Source organism: Opisthorchis viverrini (genome assembly GCF_000715545.1).
Source record: "Opisthorchis viverrini unplaced genomic scaffold opera_v5_15, whole genome shotgun sequence".
NCBI classification, from domain to species: Eukaryota; Metazoa; Platyhelminthes; class Trematoda; order Opisthorchiida; family Opisthorchiidae; genus Opisthorchis; species Opisthorchis viverrini.
This window is the reverse complement of record NW_008751671.1, coordinates 1,749,822-1,772,208: the sequence shown is the minus strand read 5'-3', so window position 1 is coordinate 1,772,208 and position 22,387 is coordinate 1,749,822. Positions and strand designations below refer to the sequence as shown.

Below are 22,387 nucleotides of genomic sequence, written 5' to 3'. Positions count from 1 at the left end.
TTATATATATATATTATATTATATATATATATATAATGACTAAATAGGTTCTTGCGTCAATTGAGTACGGAAATATTGGGGATTTAATGTAAAGTGGGAGCAAAATCTCTCCACAGTTTAGCAAGAATTATGCAAAAATGTGACTTTCTTGTTGAGTCATGAAAAATGCTGCATATCCAGAGATGTGCTGATTTATACACTCAATTTGTCCTGCCAAGCTCACAGAGTGAAATGTGATGTTTCAAGTGTTCTGAACCTATCAGGTTAAAAGTATAATTTCACGGAAGCTCCGCCGTAAGCGGTTTAATCTGAGAAGCCGAATGTTCTGAGTTGAACCGCAACTGTGGAAATCAATAGAAGCAAGCGGTCTCAGTGGTGCTTTGCATACTACGATTGAGCTACAGGCGCTTTTCGCTATAGGGTCGAGGCGTAACGTAAATACTACTTCGCCTCATTAGGATCCCCGGAGTCTCTGGCCCAAGAAACGTTACACTCCAGGGGAAGCTTTTTCATACGCGCGGAAACTCCACCTACCTTTCGTTCTACCCCTAAGTGTTCCATGTGAGCGTACTTCATGCAACTCCACACGATTTATCTAGACATCATTCCAATGTGGGTTTTGCTCCGGCTTATAGGTGATCGAAATATTCCGTGATCGCTTTGGACCGGAGTGTGACATTGTTCAAGGATATCACGGCACGCTTATTGAGCTCATTGACTGTCCGGAGACGTTTTACACCAGTGTCGAAGTTACGGCTGGTTCACGTCTCTTCTATCACGTGGTAGACAATGACAAACAGGTTATTCGCATGATCGCTGAAATCAACAAACACAATTTGCCGGGTGAGGTGCATTTTTTACCGATCAATCGACTGTGCGTGCAAGAAGTGAAGTATCCTGAAACGACGGTGAGTTCATGCTGTCTGCTGTGCGCAGCTTGCCACCTTTTTGTACACTCGTATGATGGTATGGCGGCGCGCTTCTCGTTTAGCTTTGTCGAACTGCTTCTTTGCCGGCCATGGGTTTAGGGACTTCTTTTTCGAATTTCTACCGCCTAGTGACTTACCTTCGGTGTTTCTTGTCTGAATAAACTTGAATTGGATCTGGGTTCTCTACGTTGTTTCCTCAATACGTATTTACTAACGATAGGATATGATAGGATACCTTCAAACTCAATAGTTTGCTGCCTGTGAAAAGTTTGGAAGAACTTTGAAACCTGTTACTTTTGGGCACTCCCGACTTCAGGTTCGCTTATTTATCTGACCGATGTCGCTCTACATTTCATGTTACATTTTTATTCAGTTCACTCTACTGACCGCACTTAAGTAGGTTAAATGTTCTCACTTTACTTCACCTTAGTCCTTACATTTCAATTTCGCCAGCCGGCTTTCTGACAGCTAATACCTGTTTTGTCAAAAGAGAGATTACGCTTCATCGTCGTTTATCCTTGATGCTAACAAAACCTAGTCCCTGCGTTTCGTGATACGTTTAAATCCCCTGGCTATATGATAGGTCTCCTTACTGGATTTGTTCATCTGTTAGGTTTATCCCTTCTGACACGGCATCACCCTTCAACCGGTGTTAATGGTGGAAATGCGACTAATAAACGTCACTGGATTATCCAATGCCTTTGAAGTGTATGTGCTTAAGGATAACTTGATTGTAATAATCTCTTCTAGAGACGCCGGGCTAACCGTTTTAAATGAAAAAGTTCACCGTGTTATGAATTAACCGTTGGTTGATTATTTGAATCCGCACTAAGAACTGCATGGATACCATAAATTCCAGTGGGAACCTGGTTGAATGCGTTCCATAGTTTATCTAAGACAGGCCCCACTGTAATCCACGTTGTTTTGTGATCTGCTCAAGCCTAGTTATAAGCTGGACCGAAATTCTAGGTAGTCACACTGAAATGAAAACATACTCCTCAGGTAAACTTGCCATCAAGAGTAACGCAGTCGAAATTCTTCGTGCGAGCCATCTGTGTACCGATTTCAATGCTTCGACAAATGAGCGTCTTCCCAAAAATGTGCAACATAACAGATCGAAACTTGTCATCGAAGTTGAGCCGGGATATCATGGGAATTGCATCCTGAGGAAAAATGTTCAAAGACAGAACAGACAAAGTAGCGAAAATGTACTGCAGCACACCAAGCGATGAGAAGAACTTTTTCGCAAAGATTAGTATTTACTTTATAAGACAAATACGATCTTAACTGGGCCTTAGCACCCAAGGAGATATTCGTTGCAGCCACACAGAATGAGGTAACAGCTAGCTAAACGCTGCATACCATACTCTTGGAAAACTTTCACCTTGCTTTGGCTCGCTACCTTCTGCGTAAGAAGGTAACTATTTATAATGTACTACTCATAAGGTTGCTGAAAATCCATCGACAGCCCACGACCGGTTTCGCCCTTCTTGGGGCTCATCAGGTAGGCGCAGTCCTCGGGTTTCCGTCAACCTTATGTTCTGCTTGAAACCAAATTGCACGAAATTAGCGAATATACACTCATCTGCAAACTAATTTGGTTCTTTCGAGAGACTCACCTGGAATCCAGCTGAATCTCTCGTTTATGATGTTCTCAGACAACCAGGCCGCACCAGGCAGCACATTCAGTTGCTTGAGAACATCATAAACGAGAGATTCAGCTGGATTCCAGGTGAGTCTCTCGAAAGAACCAAATTAGTTTGCAGATGAGTGTATATTCGCTAATTTCGTGCAATTTGGTTTCAAGCAGAACATAAGGTTGACGGAAACCCGAGGACTGCGCCTACCTGATGAGCCCCAAGAAGGGCGAAACCGGTCGTGGGCTGTCGATGGATTTTCAGCAACCTTATGAGTAGTACATTATAAATAGTTACCTTCTTACGCAGAAGGTAGCGAGCCAAAGCAAGGTGAAAGTTTTCCAAGAGTATGGTATGCAGCGTTTAGCTAGCTGTTACCTCATTCTGTGTGGCTGCAACGAATATCTCCTTGGGTGCTAAGGCCCAGTTAAGATCGTATTTGTCTTATAAAGTAAATACTAATCTTTGCGAAAAAGTTCTTCTCATCGCTTGGTGTGCTGCAGTACATTTTCGCTACTTTGTCTGTTCTGTCTTTGAACATTTTTCCTCAGGATGCAATTCCCATGATATCCCGGCTCAACTTCGATGACAAGTTTCGATCTGTTATGTTGCACATTTTTGGGAAGACGCTCATTTGTCGAAGCATTGAAATCGGTACACAGATGGCTCGCACGAAGAATTTCGACTGCGTTACTCTTGATGGCAAGTTTACCTGAGGAGTATGTTTTCATTTCAGTTGCGGGTTCATTCTGAACCATTCGGAACATACTCACACCAAGATTCGGTTTGTTTTTCTTACGTTAACAGGCGACCAAGTCTCCCGTAAGGGTACGCTCACCGGTGGCTACTATGATAATCGATTGTCCCGCTTGGAGCTGCAGAAGCGCAAACAAAAGACAGAAATGGAAATACAAGAAACGGAAAATGTTCGTGAGAACAATGCAAAACGGAAGGAGCAGGTCGATGCACAGATCAATCGAATCATTGATGATATTCAAAGGAAAGACACTGTCAGATCTAAACACGAGTAGGTGTCCAAGCGCCTGCATTTTTAACTTCCATTTCCCATTGAGGCTTTTTGCAGGACTCTGGACGCAGCGCATTCCCGCATTTGTGCGACTGGGTACACCCCGAGAAATGTTCACTGACTTACGTTCATTTCAGTCCATCTTTCCAGTAGCCCCAAGTTTTCTTGGATCAAACTATGAATGCTTCCCTGCGACGCTTTTCACTTGTTACGCAGTATTTTGTTGGCCTCACTGCTAGCAATCGAACCTTGTCATACACATAAAGTCTATCTTATTTTTCTGTGTATCATTAACCAGTAGTAAGGCGTAGATGGTTCAATGTTTAGAGCGCGAATTTACTGACCGGAAGGTCCGTGTTTCGAATGCGACCTCTGCCTCTCAACTTCCCCCTCTTGGCTTGGGCAACCTGGCAGTATTCCAGCCCACGTGCTTCCTTTGGGTGGCATGGCAGCTATGCACCCAAAGTGTTACAGCTGAACGTTTATTTATTTATTTATTTATTTATTTTATTTATTTATTTTATTTATTTATTATTCACCAGCAGTAGTATTCTGTTGTGGTTTTGTCGTGATGAAAGAGGTATTTTTTTAATACCTCAGCCGCTCTTTGTATCTCGGCAAGACATTATTTCCCATCAATTGCACATAATGTAGTCAACATGTTCTGACCATATCCGTTCTTATTTTATTCTGGTATACATGATCGACGCAGTTCTCAATCCTTTAAAACGCAATAACAAAAGTCTGTTTTGTGGATGCGTCCTTTCTCCACAATGGCTTTACACAGACCACTTGTAGGTGACGCCTCTTTTTCCCTTAGTTTCCAAGTAGGCATTCATGTACCACTTGACCCTAGATGCCTGTCACATCAAAGGAAAATATAATGCTTTATTCCTGTCACGGAGTAATGTGGCAATATTTCGTAAGCCTTCGGCGAAACTACTATCTCGTTTGTTTTTTAATCGCTCAGTGCAATTGTTCGAAGCATGTAGAATTTTATCGATCGAATTTCAGGCTCTTCTCCATCCCATGTTCTCCTTTATTCTCCCTTCGTTAGGATGACCTTCGATAAACTGAAGAAGGACATTCACATGTGGAAGGAGGAGTTGCGGGCAAAAAATGAAGCGAAGCCCCAAAAGGAAGGAAAATTATCCTCTCTTCGACATGACTTGGACCAAATGAAGTACACAATGGAGTCTTACAAGGTAAGCTTAGCGCAGGTATCTCTCTACTAGTAGGCCAGAGGTAGGCATCCTCTGTAGACACTTACACGGCGCCTAAGTGCACACAGTCACAACAGTATGCATATAGCTAAAGAAATTGTTAGTTTCTACGCTTCATAAATTGTCCCCATCTTTTGCGAGAGTTGGGTGGCTCCAAGGAGAGCTTAGAAAGCAGATAGGATTGAAGGGTATGATGTACTAGTAATGTCTAGTAACAGCTGCAAATATACAATACAAGATGTATGAGTGATGTGTGGAAAGTATGGTCTACATGGTCGTGTCATCCTCGTCGTTTGCACGGTTCCTCGCAAGTTTTGATCTTGTTTTATATATTATCATGAGATGAACGCTTCAAGATACCGAAGCATACAGATCCAGTTCGATTAGCGGCTAGTGTGGCTGAACTATGCACATCTGCTCCCCCCTTCGGAAACCATAGGTTTCGGCTTGTGACCCGCATAACTGCATTTCTAGTCTCATCTCACCGGGATCTTCAGGATTTGTATATTGTTTCACGTTCAGACGCGTGGTCAGTCGCTAACTGATGGATAAGGCCAATTTGCTAGTGGACAAGTTTTGGGCCTTGTTTGTCAGCGTTGGTCAGTGTTCAGTGAATTTCAATGGGAATGAAAGGTTGTGTACAAAATTTCCGAGAAATCAGCTCTTCCTCTGAAATGACCCCTCCCATCCGAAGACGTAAACCCTCTTCAAACTTACCTTCCCGGTTGTTTTCGGAGTAGTTGGTGGAATCATTCACCACAGCGAGCACAAGAAAACAACAATAAGACACGGCACTAAATTGAGTCTCTCGAGTTTATATGCCTGGTACCTGTGCTACACATTCTTTTCTTCGTCTTCCGCAATGACCATTGTTCCCCGACGTTGACTGCTGCGAATGTAGGGTTTCTGATCTGTTGACCATGATGCAACATGCACTTGCTATCAGTTTGGATGCCGTAGAATCTCACAAGTAGATTGCCTCCATGTGATCTACCGTGCACGTAGTGTGCCCCGACGTTGATGAATATACTAACTGCATGTACGACTTTTTACGTCTTTTTTTCATAGCATACTCATGTAAAATTTGTAAACATTAAAAGCTTTTGTCTTAACCTCACGCATATCTTATCAAATTGCTGAAAACCGTTCGACCACCGTGACTAATTTCAGCCTTTGGACTCATCCCGTACGAACGGTCCTCAAATCCCCCTCAATCTTATGTTCCAGAGCTTTCCTCCACGAGTATGACGACTGCATATTGGTTGCTGGTGTTTGGCTTTTTTCGAAACATTTTTGAAACTCTAATGGCGTGTGACCTAGCCTGGGCTCCGTATTTCCTGTGTTTTGAAACACCTCATCTTGGGGTTCATCATCTTTCGTTGCTTTCACTCTTCTGTGAAATCTTTTAGTCTCCCGACTGGTGAATCAGTAGCACGATTTATGACCTTACATTCTACCACTACATCCCCGTACACAAGAGACTTACCGCTGCTTTCGTGGACAAGGCTGTCTACCGCTGTACCTTCTATGTAGTGTACATTTTAATTTATGGGCTACTTTGTGAATGGTTTGACCGCGCACACACCACAAAACCACGCGTAAACAAATTAACTCCCGTCACTCCTGTTCTCCTTTCCAGTGAAAAAGATTCGATCGTACGGATTTGCGAATCTGATGGCTGTCTTGATTTTTGACTGCTATATTGATTTCAGCATATTCTTAAATCGGCATAACCTGCGTGGATTAGGGTACGATTATCTGATTGGCGCCTCAGTAGACTCCTTTGGTAACAAACGATGAGGCTGTCGGTTAATTTTCGGATAGATTCAGTATTCCTCCAGACAGTTTACATTTTCGGAATGTGGTGTTTCAAACTTGGTTCCTCTATTGAATGACACAAAATGTTTTATTGTGTTTAGTGCACTTTCAAATCAGGTGTAATGTGACAAATTCCTATGACGCATTCTTCTAGATTCTTGTGTTCTACCCCCAACTGCCTCTAACAGTGGTGTCCACCTTAGTGCTTTCCTTTTCTCAAGTGTGTTACGGCCATTGACTTATCTTCATTCCATAGGTGTCAGGCTGCTACAAAGTTGATGTGTATTCAAAACGCCACCAGTTCGTTGATTTTGGAAGTCCGTTCAGTAATGTTTCATAGACCTGTGCGTCAGATGTCTTGGGCAAGTTAGGGAATCATGATCTTGTTTATCAGTTAATTTGTCTTTGGTCCACTCTTGATATCCAACTCTCTCAACCCTGCCTAATTGTGACAGTGGTCACAAGATCACAACGGTCATAAGCTCTATCACTGTACATGGATCGTATATTCGTGTTTCAGAAATACAGCAAGATCCGATCGATTAAATATCAAGAATGTGTGCATGGTTCAATTGGCTTGTTTAAGGTTTCGAACACCTAGGACTGCGGGAAAAACGTGAGAATAGGGTCCGATTAATTAAAGTTGAGCGGCAGATGTAGGCGGCTGTGTGCAACTAGTCACTGTCCTAAGCGTTTGACTGACCTGCCTACAGCTAGACTCTGCGGTGACTGAGCTAGAGGAATAACCACTCCCCACCCGGTCCCCTTCTGTTCTAATTGTGACATGTACAGCGGTCCATGCTCCTGTTGTGATAAACAGCACAGATTTGTGGGCACAGGTTCCAAAACGCCATGTTAAGCAGATTCAGTTGTCCGAATTTCCCATCAAAGTTTGTATAGAGCTTTCGGTCTCGGTTCACCAGTATTCGATCGCAGTCCGCGCAGAATTGTGCTGACGGGCATAACCTGTCGGAAAGATTCTTAAGTTAGCTACTTGGGGGGTGGAGAGATAGCTCAGTGGTGAGAGCGTGAATTTACTGATCGGAAGGACCGTGGTTCGAACCGAGTTCTTCTGACGGGCATAACCTGTCGGAAAGATTCTTAAGTTAGCTACTTGGGGGGTGGAGAGATAGCTCAGTGGTGAGAGCGTGAATTTACTGATCGGAAGGTCCGTGGTTCGAACCCGAGTTCTTCCTCTCGACTTCCTCTGTTTAGGCTTGGGTAACCTGACAGTATCCCAGCCCTGATGCTTTCTTCTGGTGGCATGGCAGTTGAGCACCGAAAGGGCGCTGTAGCTGAACGGTTTATTTGTTTATAATTTTACAACACATCACATCGGGACTCATCCATGTTAGTGCTACTATCGTTTATTCTTGAAGAGCATGGTCACATATATAACAAGTAAAGAGAGGAGCCCCTCATTCGAAGTCATGCCATCAACAGTTCCAGTCAGACAAGATTAATTCCAACGTGTGTAAGAATGTTTGGTATGGAAAGGACCGACGACCAAGGGAATGACAATGACAAACAATGCTGAATCCTCTTCAAGCCGCGGTAAGGGCTAGCACAGTCAAGGCTCGCCTATCAGGCACAAGTTGTCCGTCATACAGTGTTTGGTGTGAGATTCAATGGCAAGAATTTACACCCAACAACATGTACCACGCATAAAAGTGTCGTAAGTACGCAGAGAGCCCACAATGGCAAGCAAACACAAGTCACTGACTGTGACCTTAGGGAGTCGCAGTCCAATAACAGCGTTGGCGGACTGAGGAAAGCAGATCCCTTGATGAGAAATAATCATAGACTGGTGGACCAAAAAGTCGACATCACAACCGATTGCACGTGGGGCTGAGATTATGGTACACGGTTTAAAACTGAGAAACTGACCTACTGAGTAGCTCGACTATCGCTCCGCAGGATCGCCCACCAACGGATCAGTAATGGGAGGATGCTGCTGAATGTCACGATGCATCATATAAAATTTTTCACTTCTATCCTAACCGGAGTGGTGTATGATCATCCTCATTATTCTCTTTTCTGCGTTCCTCTACTAGGTCGAATTGGGCACTGACCTTTTGAGTCAGCTGTCTGTACAGGAGCAACGTGAAGTCGATCGGTTGAATGACAAAATACAAGAATTAACGCGACAGGCAAAGGAGGCTTACAAGTAAGCTCGCTGAACTCTTGTTAGAATGGTCACTTCTTCAACTGCGTCTTTCCAGTTTATCTTAGTTGATGGTCTTATTTTCATAACTCCTTTTAATCGGCAGCAAATTTTACTGTCATTATTCATTCAGCAACCAATTTCTCTTTGAACAGACCAATACATTAAGTACTGTTCCTTGATGCTCATCCCTCGATTATGTCTTCCGTAATCGACTGCATGAGTAACTAAAAATTATTTATTCAATTATATCGGTAGCGGAGCTATCACTGACCTATTGTTGGCAAATTGCGTACGATTAGAAGAGATGACTAGAAGATGAAAACCCTGTTCAGCTAGCCCTCGTGCTCCGGTTTTGAAATAGCTTCGTGTTTTTTGTTTGTAACTTAACGGAACCGCTTTTGTTTGCGTTACAGAAAGCGCATCACTTTGGAGACAGAGAAAAATGAAAAGGAGACTCAGCTGGAGCACAATCTATTAAGAAAACAGGAGCAGCTGGAAGCCGAAGTTGCTGAAGCGTCTGAACAAGATCTACAAGAGCGTTTGGCTGAGGCCGAAGAAGAACTCCGAGGAGTGAGTTTCCGATTTGTCACCTTGTATGCAGCTATAGCCACCTTCCGTGTGAACTAAGATAAAATCTGACTTGATACGATCTTGAAGTGTGTAGTAAACTTGTGATGAAGATCTCCCCCCCGAGAGAAAAATGCAGCAAACTGAATTTTGTTATGCCTCAAACGAGAAATTCAGGTGGGTTCCAGGTGAGCCTCCCGCAAAACCAAATTGGTTTCCAAATGAGTGTATTTCGCTAGTGACGAGATTTTCTTTATATTACCTAGACCTCGAGATAGCTTGACAATTAAGGCTCGAGACTACTGATCCAAAGATCTGTTTGAACCCAGCCCTGATTTTCGATTACTGCTGCCCAGACTTTGCATCTGGACGGTATCTCACCTCTCACACTTCCTTTGATTTGCTTAGAGAACATACCACCACCGGACAGCTATTATTGTTTTTCATCTTATCTTCCGGCTATGTTCGGATATGAACTCAAGCTTAGAAGTTTATGTAATCCTTTAAATTTAGTCAGCACCGACCCGCTACATTTCCAGCCCCACAATATCTCGTGTACAATGGTTGGTTTCATTCTATGGAAAGCGCTGTCATGCTGTGCTATCTTTGTTTAGCTTTTTGTGGTTTGACTGTTAAGCAGGATCGAAAGCCACCTGCGATCATTTGGATGGTTTAATTTTCCCACACAGGTCGAACGTCGTATTGAAGCTGCCCAGCGCACAGTAGATGAGGTTGAGGCACGTTTGACGGCACTGTTGAATGAGCAACAACAACTGGAAACGGAACGCGAGCGAAAGAAGCAGGAGGAAAAGGAGTACGCCGAACGTATTCAAGATGATCAGCAGACGCTGGAAAAGATGCAGTCAAAACAGAGCCAACTTTTAAAGAAAGTAAGTGACCTTAACACGACACTACTCTCCGATAATCCAATGCTAGTTTTGTCCTCAGTGGGGCTCATCAGCTGGGTGTAGTCCCTAAGCGTCTTTCGGTCCTATTTACTGCTTGAACACCGGTTTGTACGTAAATAGAGTTATACACTCCGTGAGTTTACTTGGTGTCGTGTAAGTTGCCATCTAGCCACCCTGGTCGGTTTGAGTTGGTGATATCAAACCCAATAGGATGAATTAAAATTTTACTCCTTTGGGAACAAACGATGAGGCTGTCGGTTATTTTTTGGATAGATTCAGTATTCCTCCAGACAGTTTAAATTTTCGGAGTGTGGCGTTTCAAACTTGGTTTCTCCGTCGAGTGACGCAAGAAGTCTTATTATGTTTAGTGCTCTTCCAAATCGGGTGTAAAGTAGCAATTTCCTATTTAGCCATTCTTTAAGATTCTTCTGTTCTACCCCTAGCTGCCTCTAACAGTAATGCCCACCTTAGTTAGCGGTTTCCTTCTCTCAATTCTGTTGCGGCCATTGACTCGCCTTTCCATTCCAGAAAGAAGAGAATATGAAGAATATTCGGGACCTTGGCTCACTCCCAGCGAATGCTTTCGACAAATTCCAGGACAAAAATATGAAACAGGTGAGTTTACAACCGAAGGTACGGTTGAATTCCTGCGCCAAACTTCTGGATAGTTATGGTCCGAAATTACCTCAGCGCTTGGTAATCAATTGGGATTCGAAAGAATATCACATCAGTTTGATAATTTGCTTAGGTCTTGAAAGGCGTAGTACTCTTACGGTAATAACGATGGAAGGGACATTGGGCCCCTCTTCCGGAGATTCACAGTCTGGCAGTGAGCAATTTTCAGGGACTTGTCTGTAGGAGTCTCCTTTGGGATTGTTTTTTGTGTGGCGATTTCTCTTCTACGTTGAACTCGCTGTAAATCAGCATCCGTTGTGTTTAAATGATTTTATATAATGATGATGATTTATATAATGATTTATATAATATAGTTGCAAAATAGTAAAAGAGCTTAACGGGGAGAGAGATGGCTCAATTAGTTAGAGCGTCAGTTTGCTGACAGGAAGGTCCGTGGTTCGAACCCGACCTCTGCCTCCCGACTTCCTCTCCCTAGGCTTGGACAACCTGGCATTATCCCAGTCTTCGTGCTTCCTTCGGGTAGCATGGCAGCTAGGCACCGGAAGGGTGTTACAGCCCAACGATTAACTAGTCAACAATGGCAAAGACAAGACAAATAAACTAAATGCCGCACTTCGTTCGAACTCCCTTTTGCAGTTCATCTGCTAGAGATAGTGGATCAATGTTTAAAGCAATACCCACAGGAGTGTCAATAGTCTTCGTGACCTTCCTTTTACGGCGAGTTTTAGTGGTGTAGTTGTAGCGGAGCCGGTCTAGTTACTTTGTTCTGAAAGCACTGAGGACTGCGATCTCTGCGCATTTTCCGTAACGTGTTTAAATTTCATAGATGGTCTCGAGACTCTTCCATGTCATTGACAAACAAATCCTATCATGGATGGCCTGCTTTTGGATAACTTCAAGGTTGGATTGGTTTCATGGCTGATTGCTACTTGTAGTATCCGACGGAAAAAGGAATTAAAGCTAACCTAGAGGTTTAAGTTTTTTTCTGCCCATACACGCGCTGTTAGTTCATCGAGTGTGTTCACTCTAAGAATTAGTAATCAGATGCGGTTGAAATTGTACGATCGGATGAAAATTTCGAGCAGACAAAAAGGAATTTCACAGTCCCTTGTGTTCATTGTTTTCGAAATCGGTACTTTGGAGGACAACACTTCTCAAAATCTTATAAAGTTCGAGTAAAATACTTGAACAACAACATTTCCTTTCCGTCCACTTGTTTCGATCTATTTTCCTTTCCATTGTGTCGTAAAATCACCGAAAGACTCACGGTCTATAACCACTCCTGACGTTTCAAGCTTTTCTGTTCTTGCATGGCCAGCGTTGCCAGCTCACATCTTGTGCACCCTTTAAGTTGCATATAAGATATGCACCGAACGTACGTCCCGACTGGGTAATCTCCATGTAGAGCGCATTCTCTCTCTAGGAGACTGGAAGTGTTTCTTGAGCGGTTGTCACAAAAACTCATCTTTGTTCCGTCATTTTCTTTCATGGTCTACATGCATGGCAATTTCGAATAATGGATCTGTCACTCCTTTCTTTCACTCAGCTATTCAAATTGCTTGAAAAGGCGAATCGTGAACTCAAGCAGTATAGTCACGTGAACAAAAAGGCACTAGATCAATTTGTTTCACACTCCGAGGAGAAGGAAAAGCTGTTGAAGCGTAAGGAGGAATTGGACAAGGGCTGCCAGGCTATCAAGGACCTAATGAATGCACTGGATCACCAGAAATGTGAAGCAATTCAGCTGTCGTTCAAGCAGGTATGTTTGTTGAGCCATCTGTTTTTTAGACGGGCAAATCAGCCTTCACTGTCGCACGTGTTGCTTTTAACCGTCACTTATTTCAATCTTTGGTTGTATCTCAGCGTCTCTGGTGATCCCATCAGCCAGACTGCCTTTTCCCAAGTAATGTGTATGGTGAAACTTTGGCTGAACTCTGGAGAAATCGAGGATTTCAGTAAATCCGGTTCTTTTACAGAGTTTTCTCGACTTTTCCTTAGGTATCGAAAAATTTCCAAGATATTTTCAAGCGTTTGGTGCCCGAAGGTCGTGCCGAACTTGTGATGAAGATGGGTGTTCGTGTAAGTTAATTGTTTTCTCTCCTCGGCATTTCTATCTTGTTGTTGTAGACTAAGGTTCTGATGGAGTGCTTTAGAAAAATATGAATGAGAGGTCTGTACCACTCCTGAACTATCTGTCATTGGTGACGATGTTCCGTAAGATGATTAGTGGACTCCGATTGACATCCCTAATTTTTCCCAGCGAACCTGTCTTCACAAGTTGTTGGGTTTCTCTGAGAGCTTACTTATCCTCCACCCTTACCTGTCAAGGTACTGCGATAGACAGTGGCCTCTATCGCCCTCAGACAGCTACTTTGAGCTACAGGTGAGTCGTGCATGCCAGACACAGACTAAGAGGGGCTGTCTCATAATTTTGCAGCCCGCCTCCTTCAGAGTTAAGATCGGTGCCCATCCTACTCACAAGTACTATGAACTCAATCCATTTTTGATTGTCTGAAGTATACCGATATTGGTTTGTTGTGAAAGTGATGGCGACGGCTAGCCTTCCGACTATTTTGCATAAGAAGCGAATCTGAACTCCGGTTACGGTAGTTTGTTGTCCCACGAGCGGTAGATTACTTAGCACATGGAGCACTTAACGCCGCTAGCAGTAGCCTTGGAAACTTCTAAGGCTTCCCTTATAAACTAACATGTAAAAGCTTTTCGACTTTCTGTTTATCACTCCACTTGGAGCGATTTTTGATAAAGTTACGTCAACAGCTTACAGGAGGTCGATCCGATTATTGGCGTCAGTATATCCTGGTGAAAAGTCCTTTGAATGATGTAACCAGCTAGATGCATTCAATCATTTCATGGGGATGGGGGAGCTTTTTTCCAATGGTGCTGTTTTCTATTCTTATATTGAATTCTGTTCTTGAACGGTATCCTAGGAAGGCGAGGGCAGTGACGAGGAAGATGATAAAAACGACACGGTCCTTCCGGATGTGGAACGTTTCACCGGCGTAGGCATTCGCGTCAGTTTCACCGGAGACTCAGCTGATATGCGGGATATGAATCAGTTATCAGGCGGTCAGAAATCTCTGGTGGCTCTCACTCTCATCTTCGCGATTCAAAAGTGTGACCCAGCCCCGTTCTATTTGTTTGATGAGATTGACGCAGCCCTGGACGCCCAGTACCGAAAAGCGGTCGCAGATATGATTCGGGATTTAAAATCAGAGGCACAGTTCATCACCACCACATTCAGACCTGAGTTACTGGAATCCGCGGAGAAATTCTATGGTGTGAAGTTTCGTAATAAGGTTAGTGGACTTGCATCTGCCTAACGCTTGACCCTTGCGTGGTTCTATTCTTCTTTATCGGTCCCTGCGTAGCGACTACATTCTCTTGTGTCTGCTTCTCGAATAGTTGATGAAAAGAGCCCATAACTGTCGAGTGAGATTGAAAGACTAGCCACAATATGTATGGCTCCGTTCTCGGGTTTATGTTCGTTTAGTAAACCGTTATTGCTCCCGAAAATGCGTCATATCCAAACTGCCTAGGCAGCCCGGTTAATCAACCAAAGAAGTTCGGGTTGGAAGAAGAAGACCCTAATATTTGCATACTCCTATCGCTCAACTGTTGGCTGTGACCGTCGGTGCACTATCCAATAAGGTCGAGAGGCAACTAACCTGTAGCAGGAGACCGATGCGACTTTAAACATGACTTCTTTTCGTAGAAACACGCAGCAAACAGTTGTTTAACAATATCACCTTCGATATCTTCCTGGAACTAAACACACTAGAAGCTGTCGGAAAATCGAAAAAGTAGTGAATAATAGTACCCTTTAGAGGACAATTGGGGAAGAGTGAGGTGAACTATCCGGGCTGTTTGACTTAACAGAACCAGCGCTCTTACTCATGCCACAGACAAACACCACTCTAGCAGCTAGAGACTATATCTATGTAAGTTGGTCACTCAAACGCTAATTAATTAGGAACCCGAGGCATAACGAGGAGTGCTCGTGGATGTCGGAAAAATAGTAGATGGTGAAGATTTTCGCAACGTCGGACATCCGCTCTCTCTTTCGGACGATTCGAGTGGCTGGCAAAACAAGTTGTGCGTCGATGATATTATTTGTGGAGGATGCATAAGCATTTCCTTCAGATCTTCAGCGATGTCCTGGACCACGACCGGAGTAACCCCGGGAGGTCACGCAGCGCCACACCTAGCGACAAAAAGCCGACAGGAGACGCTGTTTCTTCATCTCATTAAGGCATTTATCCCTGATCCTTTGCAAACCTCAAAGAGGGTGACGAGGCCTAGGTTGTCATCCTACCAACCTTACTATAGGCTGTTTGGAACAAACAAAATACAGACGAGATATACTGAAATGGGTGCTTCAGCAGTGATATCAGGTTTCGAAAAGTGATGTGTGACCACCTCGCAAAGCCCATCGTGATATCAGCTTGGTAGCCAATGTGTCTAACCTGCTATCTCGCTTTTTCTTTGCTGTTGGAAGAGATGAATCCGAAAGAACCAAGTTGGATTTTGCCTCTGCCGGGAAAGTGTTTATCATGTCTCAAGGCAGGTGCTCGAACGGCGCCATTCATCCTAATTCCTGAGAATTGCCACTTTTGTTTATCTGGACGATGTTTTCGAACCTACCGATATCAAGGAACCGATGTCCTAGACAAATTATTGTCTTTCATGAAGGTGTTTTCACCACATTCAGTGGTGTCAGACACGAGTGTCCCATGTCGCATTCCCCAGTTTTGTCATCGATACTCCGCTTGAAACTTCTGGGATTTCCGACACATGGGAGTTATGGGTGTTCGTCCACAGATATTGACTTCCAGACGATTCTGCTTGTGCTGACTTGCCCTTACGAAGTTTCAGCAAATTTAAGTTGTTCTGTCGTGCAGCATGGTATGCGCTGCGCACCATGCAGCCATCTCGGCTGAGGTAGTACGTAGATTCGTTTATTCGGGCCATTCTATTAATCCCGGTGGACTGGCGGAAGACGAATTCGCTACTGGAGTTGGGAAGGTCGAGATAATCTATGCTTCTTTATGAGTGAGAGGCGGGTCCTCTTCCCACACAAGCTCAACGGAGACTTCATACCATCGATTTCTCCTAAGCATTGCCTACGGACCAGTAGTTCTATGGTACGTTAGATGGCTTTGGGAAGGAGAATGTATCTCGCCATAACTGACACTCATTTCACAAAGGAAATGACTGTTCACAACGTTTCACCCTTCGCATGGAGTCTGTATCAGTCCAAAGAATCCTTATTGTTTTGACCAGTGCACAAATCGATCAGATAATCTGAGTCCTGGCGAGGCATCAGGTCGATCTTCCTAACCACTCATGAGTCTTCACAGTTTGTTGTGTATCAGTCCGTGGGCCGGAAATTCTACCCAAGGAATGAACAATGGTTCATTTAGTCATTCAAGACCCGAACAAAGAATACGGGTAAGAAAAGAATTTGGATATTTGATGAGTGCACCTCGGATACAGGCGGGATTCATTTAACAGAAAGTGCCGCACAAATTATCAAAGCGTTCGTGTGTTGCCCTGGTTACGTTGACCAACTCAGCTTGTTTTCTTCACTTAGTGCCAGTTGACATCCCATACCAACACTCCTTGGCATAAATTGGTGAGTCCAGACAGTATAGCCGGTTCAGAATTTTCGTTGTTCCGTTTATTGTGGAACTACGACCCCGTAACGTCCTTTCCTGGTATGTTCTGTCCGGATTAACGTTAATTCATTCGCCTTTGACCAATGCTCCTTCCGAAGACCACACTGGCTGATGCCATGATGAAGTGACCCAGGTTCGCATATACTTGTTCAGAGCGTATCTGGTTAGTGGGGAATCACAGCAGTTACCTGGAGATTAGTGGGCGAATCGGAATGAGCATTTGTATTCTGTGCACATGAGATTTTGAGAATTTCAAGCGCAGTATAATCCCTCTGGGACAGCCCCTAACGTGACTGATCGCAAACGTCCTCTTCAGAAAGTTCGACGTAGTATAGGGGGTTTTCCGGTAATTGTAGTAACAACTCTGGTTGTTCAATTTCGAAGAAGAGACAATGGAGTAGCTGTTGTGAAAATAGTCTGTTAAACAGATAAGGACCCATTCTCTTATGCCTTTACCGGAACTTGACGGAACCGACAAAAATCGACCGCAATAAATAGCTAACCACTATAATTTGTAAGCAGTGGTCGGGGCTGTGAGTGATACAGCCGACGACGATTATTGAGCTTGGTTTCCTAACTTGTCCCTTTGGCACAGCATGGTTCTCCAATCCAGCATTGTATTGAATTTTCATCTTTCAGGTCAGTCATATAGAATGCGTGACTAAAGAGGAAGCCCTAGATTTCGTGGAAGACGATCAAACACATGGATGAGGATGCTTGTCACATTACCGTATATCCCGCATTTGTTACTTTTTATCATTCCTAGATAACTTGATTCCTCTGTTTGTACATCCCCATGGTTTTTGACTCACATGTTTACCTTGTTGTCTTTGTTTCACTTTTTGCGCTGTTATGCCTGCAGGCATTTTCTGTATACACACTGAGGATTTGCTATGTATAAATTTTCTATCGCCAGTGATACTGTACGGATGATGAGTGGCCACGTGAGTCCCACATTGGTATGAAGCCGGGTCTGTTTTCCTGAAAATTTAGCTCTATCATTGATAGCGTTTCTTCCGGTCTCCTGTCTTTGCCTTGAAACGATTCGTGCTCCGATTTCATTCGCTGTCAGTAGTAGATTCCAGACATTTAGTATGCAGAAATTTCTGGTTCATCTAAATGGATGAAGTAAGAGAAACACTATCACAAGTCAACCAAATGTACGTCGAACTCAAATGGGAGCTGACAACAAATTATAGGTCGCCTGAGGAAAACTCGAATCCGGGCCATCCAAGGGCAACTGACGAATTGATCAGCCTGGAGTTGAGCCAGTCATCGAGGGTTTCTTCGTGTAGACGATTTGGTAAATATAATATAATGATTGTTCAGCTGTAGCACCCTTTCGGTGCCTAGCTGCCATGCCACCCGAAGGAAGCACGAGGACGGCGATATTACCAGGTTGCCCAAGCCTAGACAGGAGAAGTCGAGAGGCGGGGATCGGGTTCGAACTATGGACCTTCCGGCGCCCTAACGTGACTGATCGCAAACGTCCTCTTCAGAAAGTTCGACGTAGTATAGGGGGTTTTCCGGTAATTGTAGTAACAACTCTGGTTGTTCAATTTCGAAGAAGAGACAATGGAGTAGCTGTTGTGAAAATAGTCTGTTAAACAGATAAGGACCCATTCTCTTATGCCTTTACCGGAACTTGACGGAACCGACAAAAATCGACCGCAATAAATAGCTAACCACTATAATTTGTAAGCAGTGGTCGGGGCTGTGAGTGATACAGCCGACGACGATTATTGAGCTTGGTTTCCTAACTTGTCCCTTTGGCACAGCATGGTTCTCCAATCCAGCATTGTATTGAATTTTCATCTTTCAGGTCAGTCATATAGAATGCGTGACTAAAGAGGAAGCCCTAGATTTCGTGGAAGACGATCAAACACATGGATGAGGATGCTTGTCACATTACCGTATATCCCGCATTTGTTACTTTTTATCATTCCTAGATAACTTGATTCCTCTGTTTGTACATCCCCATGGTTTTTGACTCACATGTTTACCTTGTTGTCTTTGTTTCACTTTTTGCGCTGTTATGCCTGCAGGCATTTTCTGTATACACACTGAGGATTTGCTGTGTATAAATTTTCTATCGCCAGTGATACTGTACGGATGATGAGTGGCCACGTGAGTCCCACATTGGTATGAAGCCGGGTCTGTTTTCCTGAAAATTTAGCTCTATCATTGATAGCGTTTCTTCCGGTCTCCTGTCTTTGCCTTGAAACGATTCGTGCTCCGATTTCATTCGCTGTCAGTAGTAGATTCCAGACATTTAGTATGCAGAAATTTCTGGTTCATCTAAATGGATGGAGTAAGAGAAACACTATCACAAGTCAACCAAATGTACGTCGAACTCAAATGGGAGCTGACAACAAATTATAGGTCGCCTGAGGAAAACTCGAATCCGGGCCATCCAAGGGCAACTGACGAATTGATCAGCCTGGAGTTGAGCCAGTCATCGAGGGTTTCTTCGTGTAGACGATTTGGTAAATATAATATAATGATTGTTCAGCTGTAGCACCCTTTCGGTGCCTAGCTGCCATGCCACCCGAAGGAAGCACGAGGACGGCGATATTACCAGGTTGCCCAAGCCTAGACAGGAGAAGTCGAGAGGCGGGGATCGGGTTCGAACTATGGACCTTCCGGCGAGTACATTCGCGCTCTAACCACTTGGTCCATCTCGCCCCGATGTGGTATTTGTCTTGCACTATTTAATTTGTAATGCCAAATGGTTATAGAGATTGTAGAGACCAGGGAAATAAGCATGCTGTCTTCACTTTACGGGCTATGAGACGTATGGGCTGTTTGGCGGCCCCATTGAGTGCTATCTGTGGGCTTCGATATGGGTCTTCCAATGACAATGAAAGTCTCACTTAGTGGACCAAGTGTTCTCAGTAGCGAAGCGAGCACAAAACAATGGCGTTGAACTCTATGGTTTAAGTCCGGAATGCCTTACACAGACGCCGTGCTATTTTAACCACCGCTATGGTTTCGAAGTTGTATTGTGGCATTCGGATCTACCGTACGTCGCATCTTCGGAATCGCGCATTTTCATACGGAATCAGACTACTATCAAATACGGCTCGTTCACTCGTCTAAATAAATGTCAATTGGGTGACGCCTACTTATCAAACTTGTCCAAAGAAGTGTCATCATAGTCTTCAGCTTGAAAAGCACATTTTTCTTCATTTAGCCTCGGGTATCGTGAGTGTTTCAACAAGCGTTTATTTCCTGTCTACCTGTGCTGTTATTATAATTCACTAGTTTCTTTCAACTTTTTCGTCTATTCTTTCGGTCATTCTGAAAAAAAACTAGACGACGCGTCCTAAGACTGGTCGTGCAAGTGACGATTTAAGTGGTGCACAAAATCCTCACGAATTAATGTCAGATAGATGGTATCATTTTGTGTCTCAGGACAGTGGTTCTTCCTATCGCACCACACCAGCAGTACCACATTCTTAACAAACCTGAGTTGGTAGCTTGACGAGTTTTACGTTTTCTTATTGCCTCCCATCATAAAGTCAGTTTCTGCAGTGCATACTTTCTTGTCTGGAGAACATTTGGAATGGGGGTTTGGGAGAGGTTGGACTTCAGATCACCAAATCAGGAGCTTTTACAAAGTCTTATGAAATTCGACTCTGCTATGGTCATCCCGTGAAGAGGGCTTTAACTTACTGGTTCATTATAACCGGATCTTCCTCCAGTCAGCCATTCACAGGCGGCCATGATAAAACGAAGCAGAAACTCTTAACTGAAATGCTACCTAGTGAATGTGAATGTTTCACAGGTCATATGTTAGTTAATCATGATGTATGGAGGTAAAGGAGAACCGTTAGCAACGACGCAACTGTGAGTGGTTTCGGTGATACCAGTGTGACACAAGTCAATAAATGGCGTTTCAGGTGATGAACAAGCCAGAGGAATTGAGTGGATGCTGGTGGTACAATGGATTTGTCCGCTGTTGCCTACATATACCATATCGGCCAGTCCATTTTCTCATCGGTTGTCATGAAACCAAAGGTATTTTCTCCAACCCAAAAGTGGATTTCAGTACACAATTCTCTTATGTTCAAGGCCACAGTGACATGCGGGAAACGCTTTTTTCACTTCCACACATCTTTGATTTCCTACATGTCTCACACAACGGATCTGTTCCATAGTTGTCGTCTCTTAGTTGATAAGCACAAGTGCTGAAGGTTTCTAGTGTGTGCTTAGAGAATTCAAAATGTGCGTACCACTCCTCTATACTGAAAAACATTACGAAGACGGTATATTCCGAGTGAGACTTCGTGATTGTCTAAGCTTAACAGTAGTGATTCCGGCAGTTGTATGTTTTGAAAAAAATTCTTTCAAAACATCTTATGAAGATAAATGGGAGGAATTGATTGGTTGTTGATCATTTGGTTGCTGATATGTCTCCACGAGCTTGGATATAGGCTCGCGGATGTGCTGATACCCAATAATGGGACATCATCAGTGCGCGGTTGAGTATAATTCATCCAATATTGTGAAGGAACCCAAATTTTCGAAGGGTGCATGCAGACCACATGATCCTAGTCGAAATAAGACGTTACATGGTCTGGATAGTAATGGGAAAACTGTGGGGTCGGAAAGGGTAGAAACACTGGGTGTAACCCCACAAGTAATAGGTGGTCTCATTTTAATGTGTAGAATTACCCTAATCATCAAGGACAACATCAGTGTTACGCTGATGCTTCACTGCCGTACAACCATAAGTTTCGTCGAACGCCACTGACATCATTTAGCCGCCATTTCTTGCAATGTCCAAAACCAAGCACAGGTGGGTTTACGGGGACCCTATCCTAGAAAGCATACAATACCCAAACTCTTCGTGATCTCTTTCACGCCTTTCCGCCATGTTATACACTGTCCACCTCGCGGTTCGCACCATTCTGAGTAAGGCACGGAAAACAACACTCGTCTCGGTAGACGGTGTTTTGGCATGCGTATCACATGACCGAGCCATCGTAGTCGGTGGTTCTGGATGTTTCCCCAACTGAAGTTGCAAGTACATTAAGTAGTAGCCATCAGAGCTGGGAGTGGTGAGTGCAGCTCGTGAATATTTTCCAACTTGGGTTCAATTACTACATAGGATTGACGGAAACTTAAGGACTTCGCCTGTCTGATGAGCCTCAGGAATGGCGAAACTGGTCGCGGGTTGTCGAAAAAATTTCTGCAAACTCGCGAGTAGCACGCTCCGTCATGTAAGAGTTACAGTACATTTGAAAACGACTCCATCGTTCTGCATTCGATTTGACTACAAAGCATGCAGTTGGATGTGGGCAGGTGGTAAGATGTTTCTGAGCGAGTTTTGCGCACTAATCTGCCGTGATACACTGGAGGAGACAACCGCCTTACCATCAGTTCCGTGAACCATAGTATAAATTACCGAGGCTGTGATTTTCATGGACGATAAGGGCAGTGTTTCCATGGGTGGAGATGTTTTCAGGAGGCACTTTGGCATCTCGCTCTCGTATATACTACTGTTCCGTTACCATAAGTAGTACCCCAGCAGCTGAATCCAACTGGGCGAGTCTACATGAAACGTCCGTCTTCTGATAGGGAATATCTAGATACGAACCTGAATAGCTCATGGGCATACCATAAGATTCAAGTTGTTGAACGCATGCCTTCGAATTTCGGGGAGATCGAACTGTTTTTCATCCCATGTCGTACATTGCATTTCACATGGTCACCGTGCTTGAGGACAAACAAAAGTTGAAATAATCTCATCGGTGACAACACTAGTGCTCCTCAC

At 43.8% G+C, this 22,387-nt stretch overlaps 1 protein-coding gene across 1 annotated transcript in view; it reads left to right on the top strand.

The window, feature by feature from the left end:
* Positions 1–18,799, top strand: part of T265_01410 (hypothetical protein) — a gene marked incomplete at both ends in the record, with an annotated part of 40,295 nt that extends 21,496 nt beyond the window's left edge. The window contains 12 exons of the mRNA XM_009165436.1: positions 636–908; positions 3,118–3,272; positions 3,303–3,593; positions 4,651–4,798; positions 8,689–8,801; positions 9,215–9,371; positions 10,058–10,258; positions 10,805–10,891; positions 12,459–12,671; positions 12,911–12,991; positions 13,861–14,229; positions 18,431–18,799. Coding sequence (XP_009163700.1) covers positions 636–908; positions 3,118–3,272; positions 3,303–3,593; positions 4,651–4,798; positions 8,689–8,801; positions 9,215–9,371; positions 10,058–10,258; positions 10,805–10,891; positions 12,459–12,671; positions 12,911–12,991; positions 13,861–14,229; positions 18,431–18,502 — 2,160 coding nt within the window. The remainder of the gene's footprint in view (positions 1–635; positions 909–3,117; positions 3,273–3,302; positions 3,594–4,650; positions 4,799–8,688; positions 8,802–9,214; positions 9,372–10,057; positions 10,259–10,804; positions 10,892–12,458; positions 12,672–12,910; positions 12,992–13,860; positions 14,230–18,430) is intronic.
* Between the last annotated feature and the right edge of the window lie 3,588 nt (positions 18,800–22,387).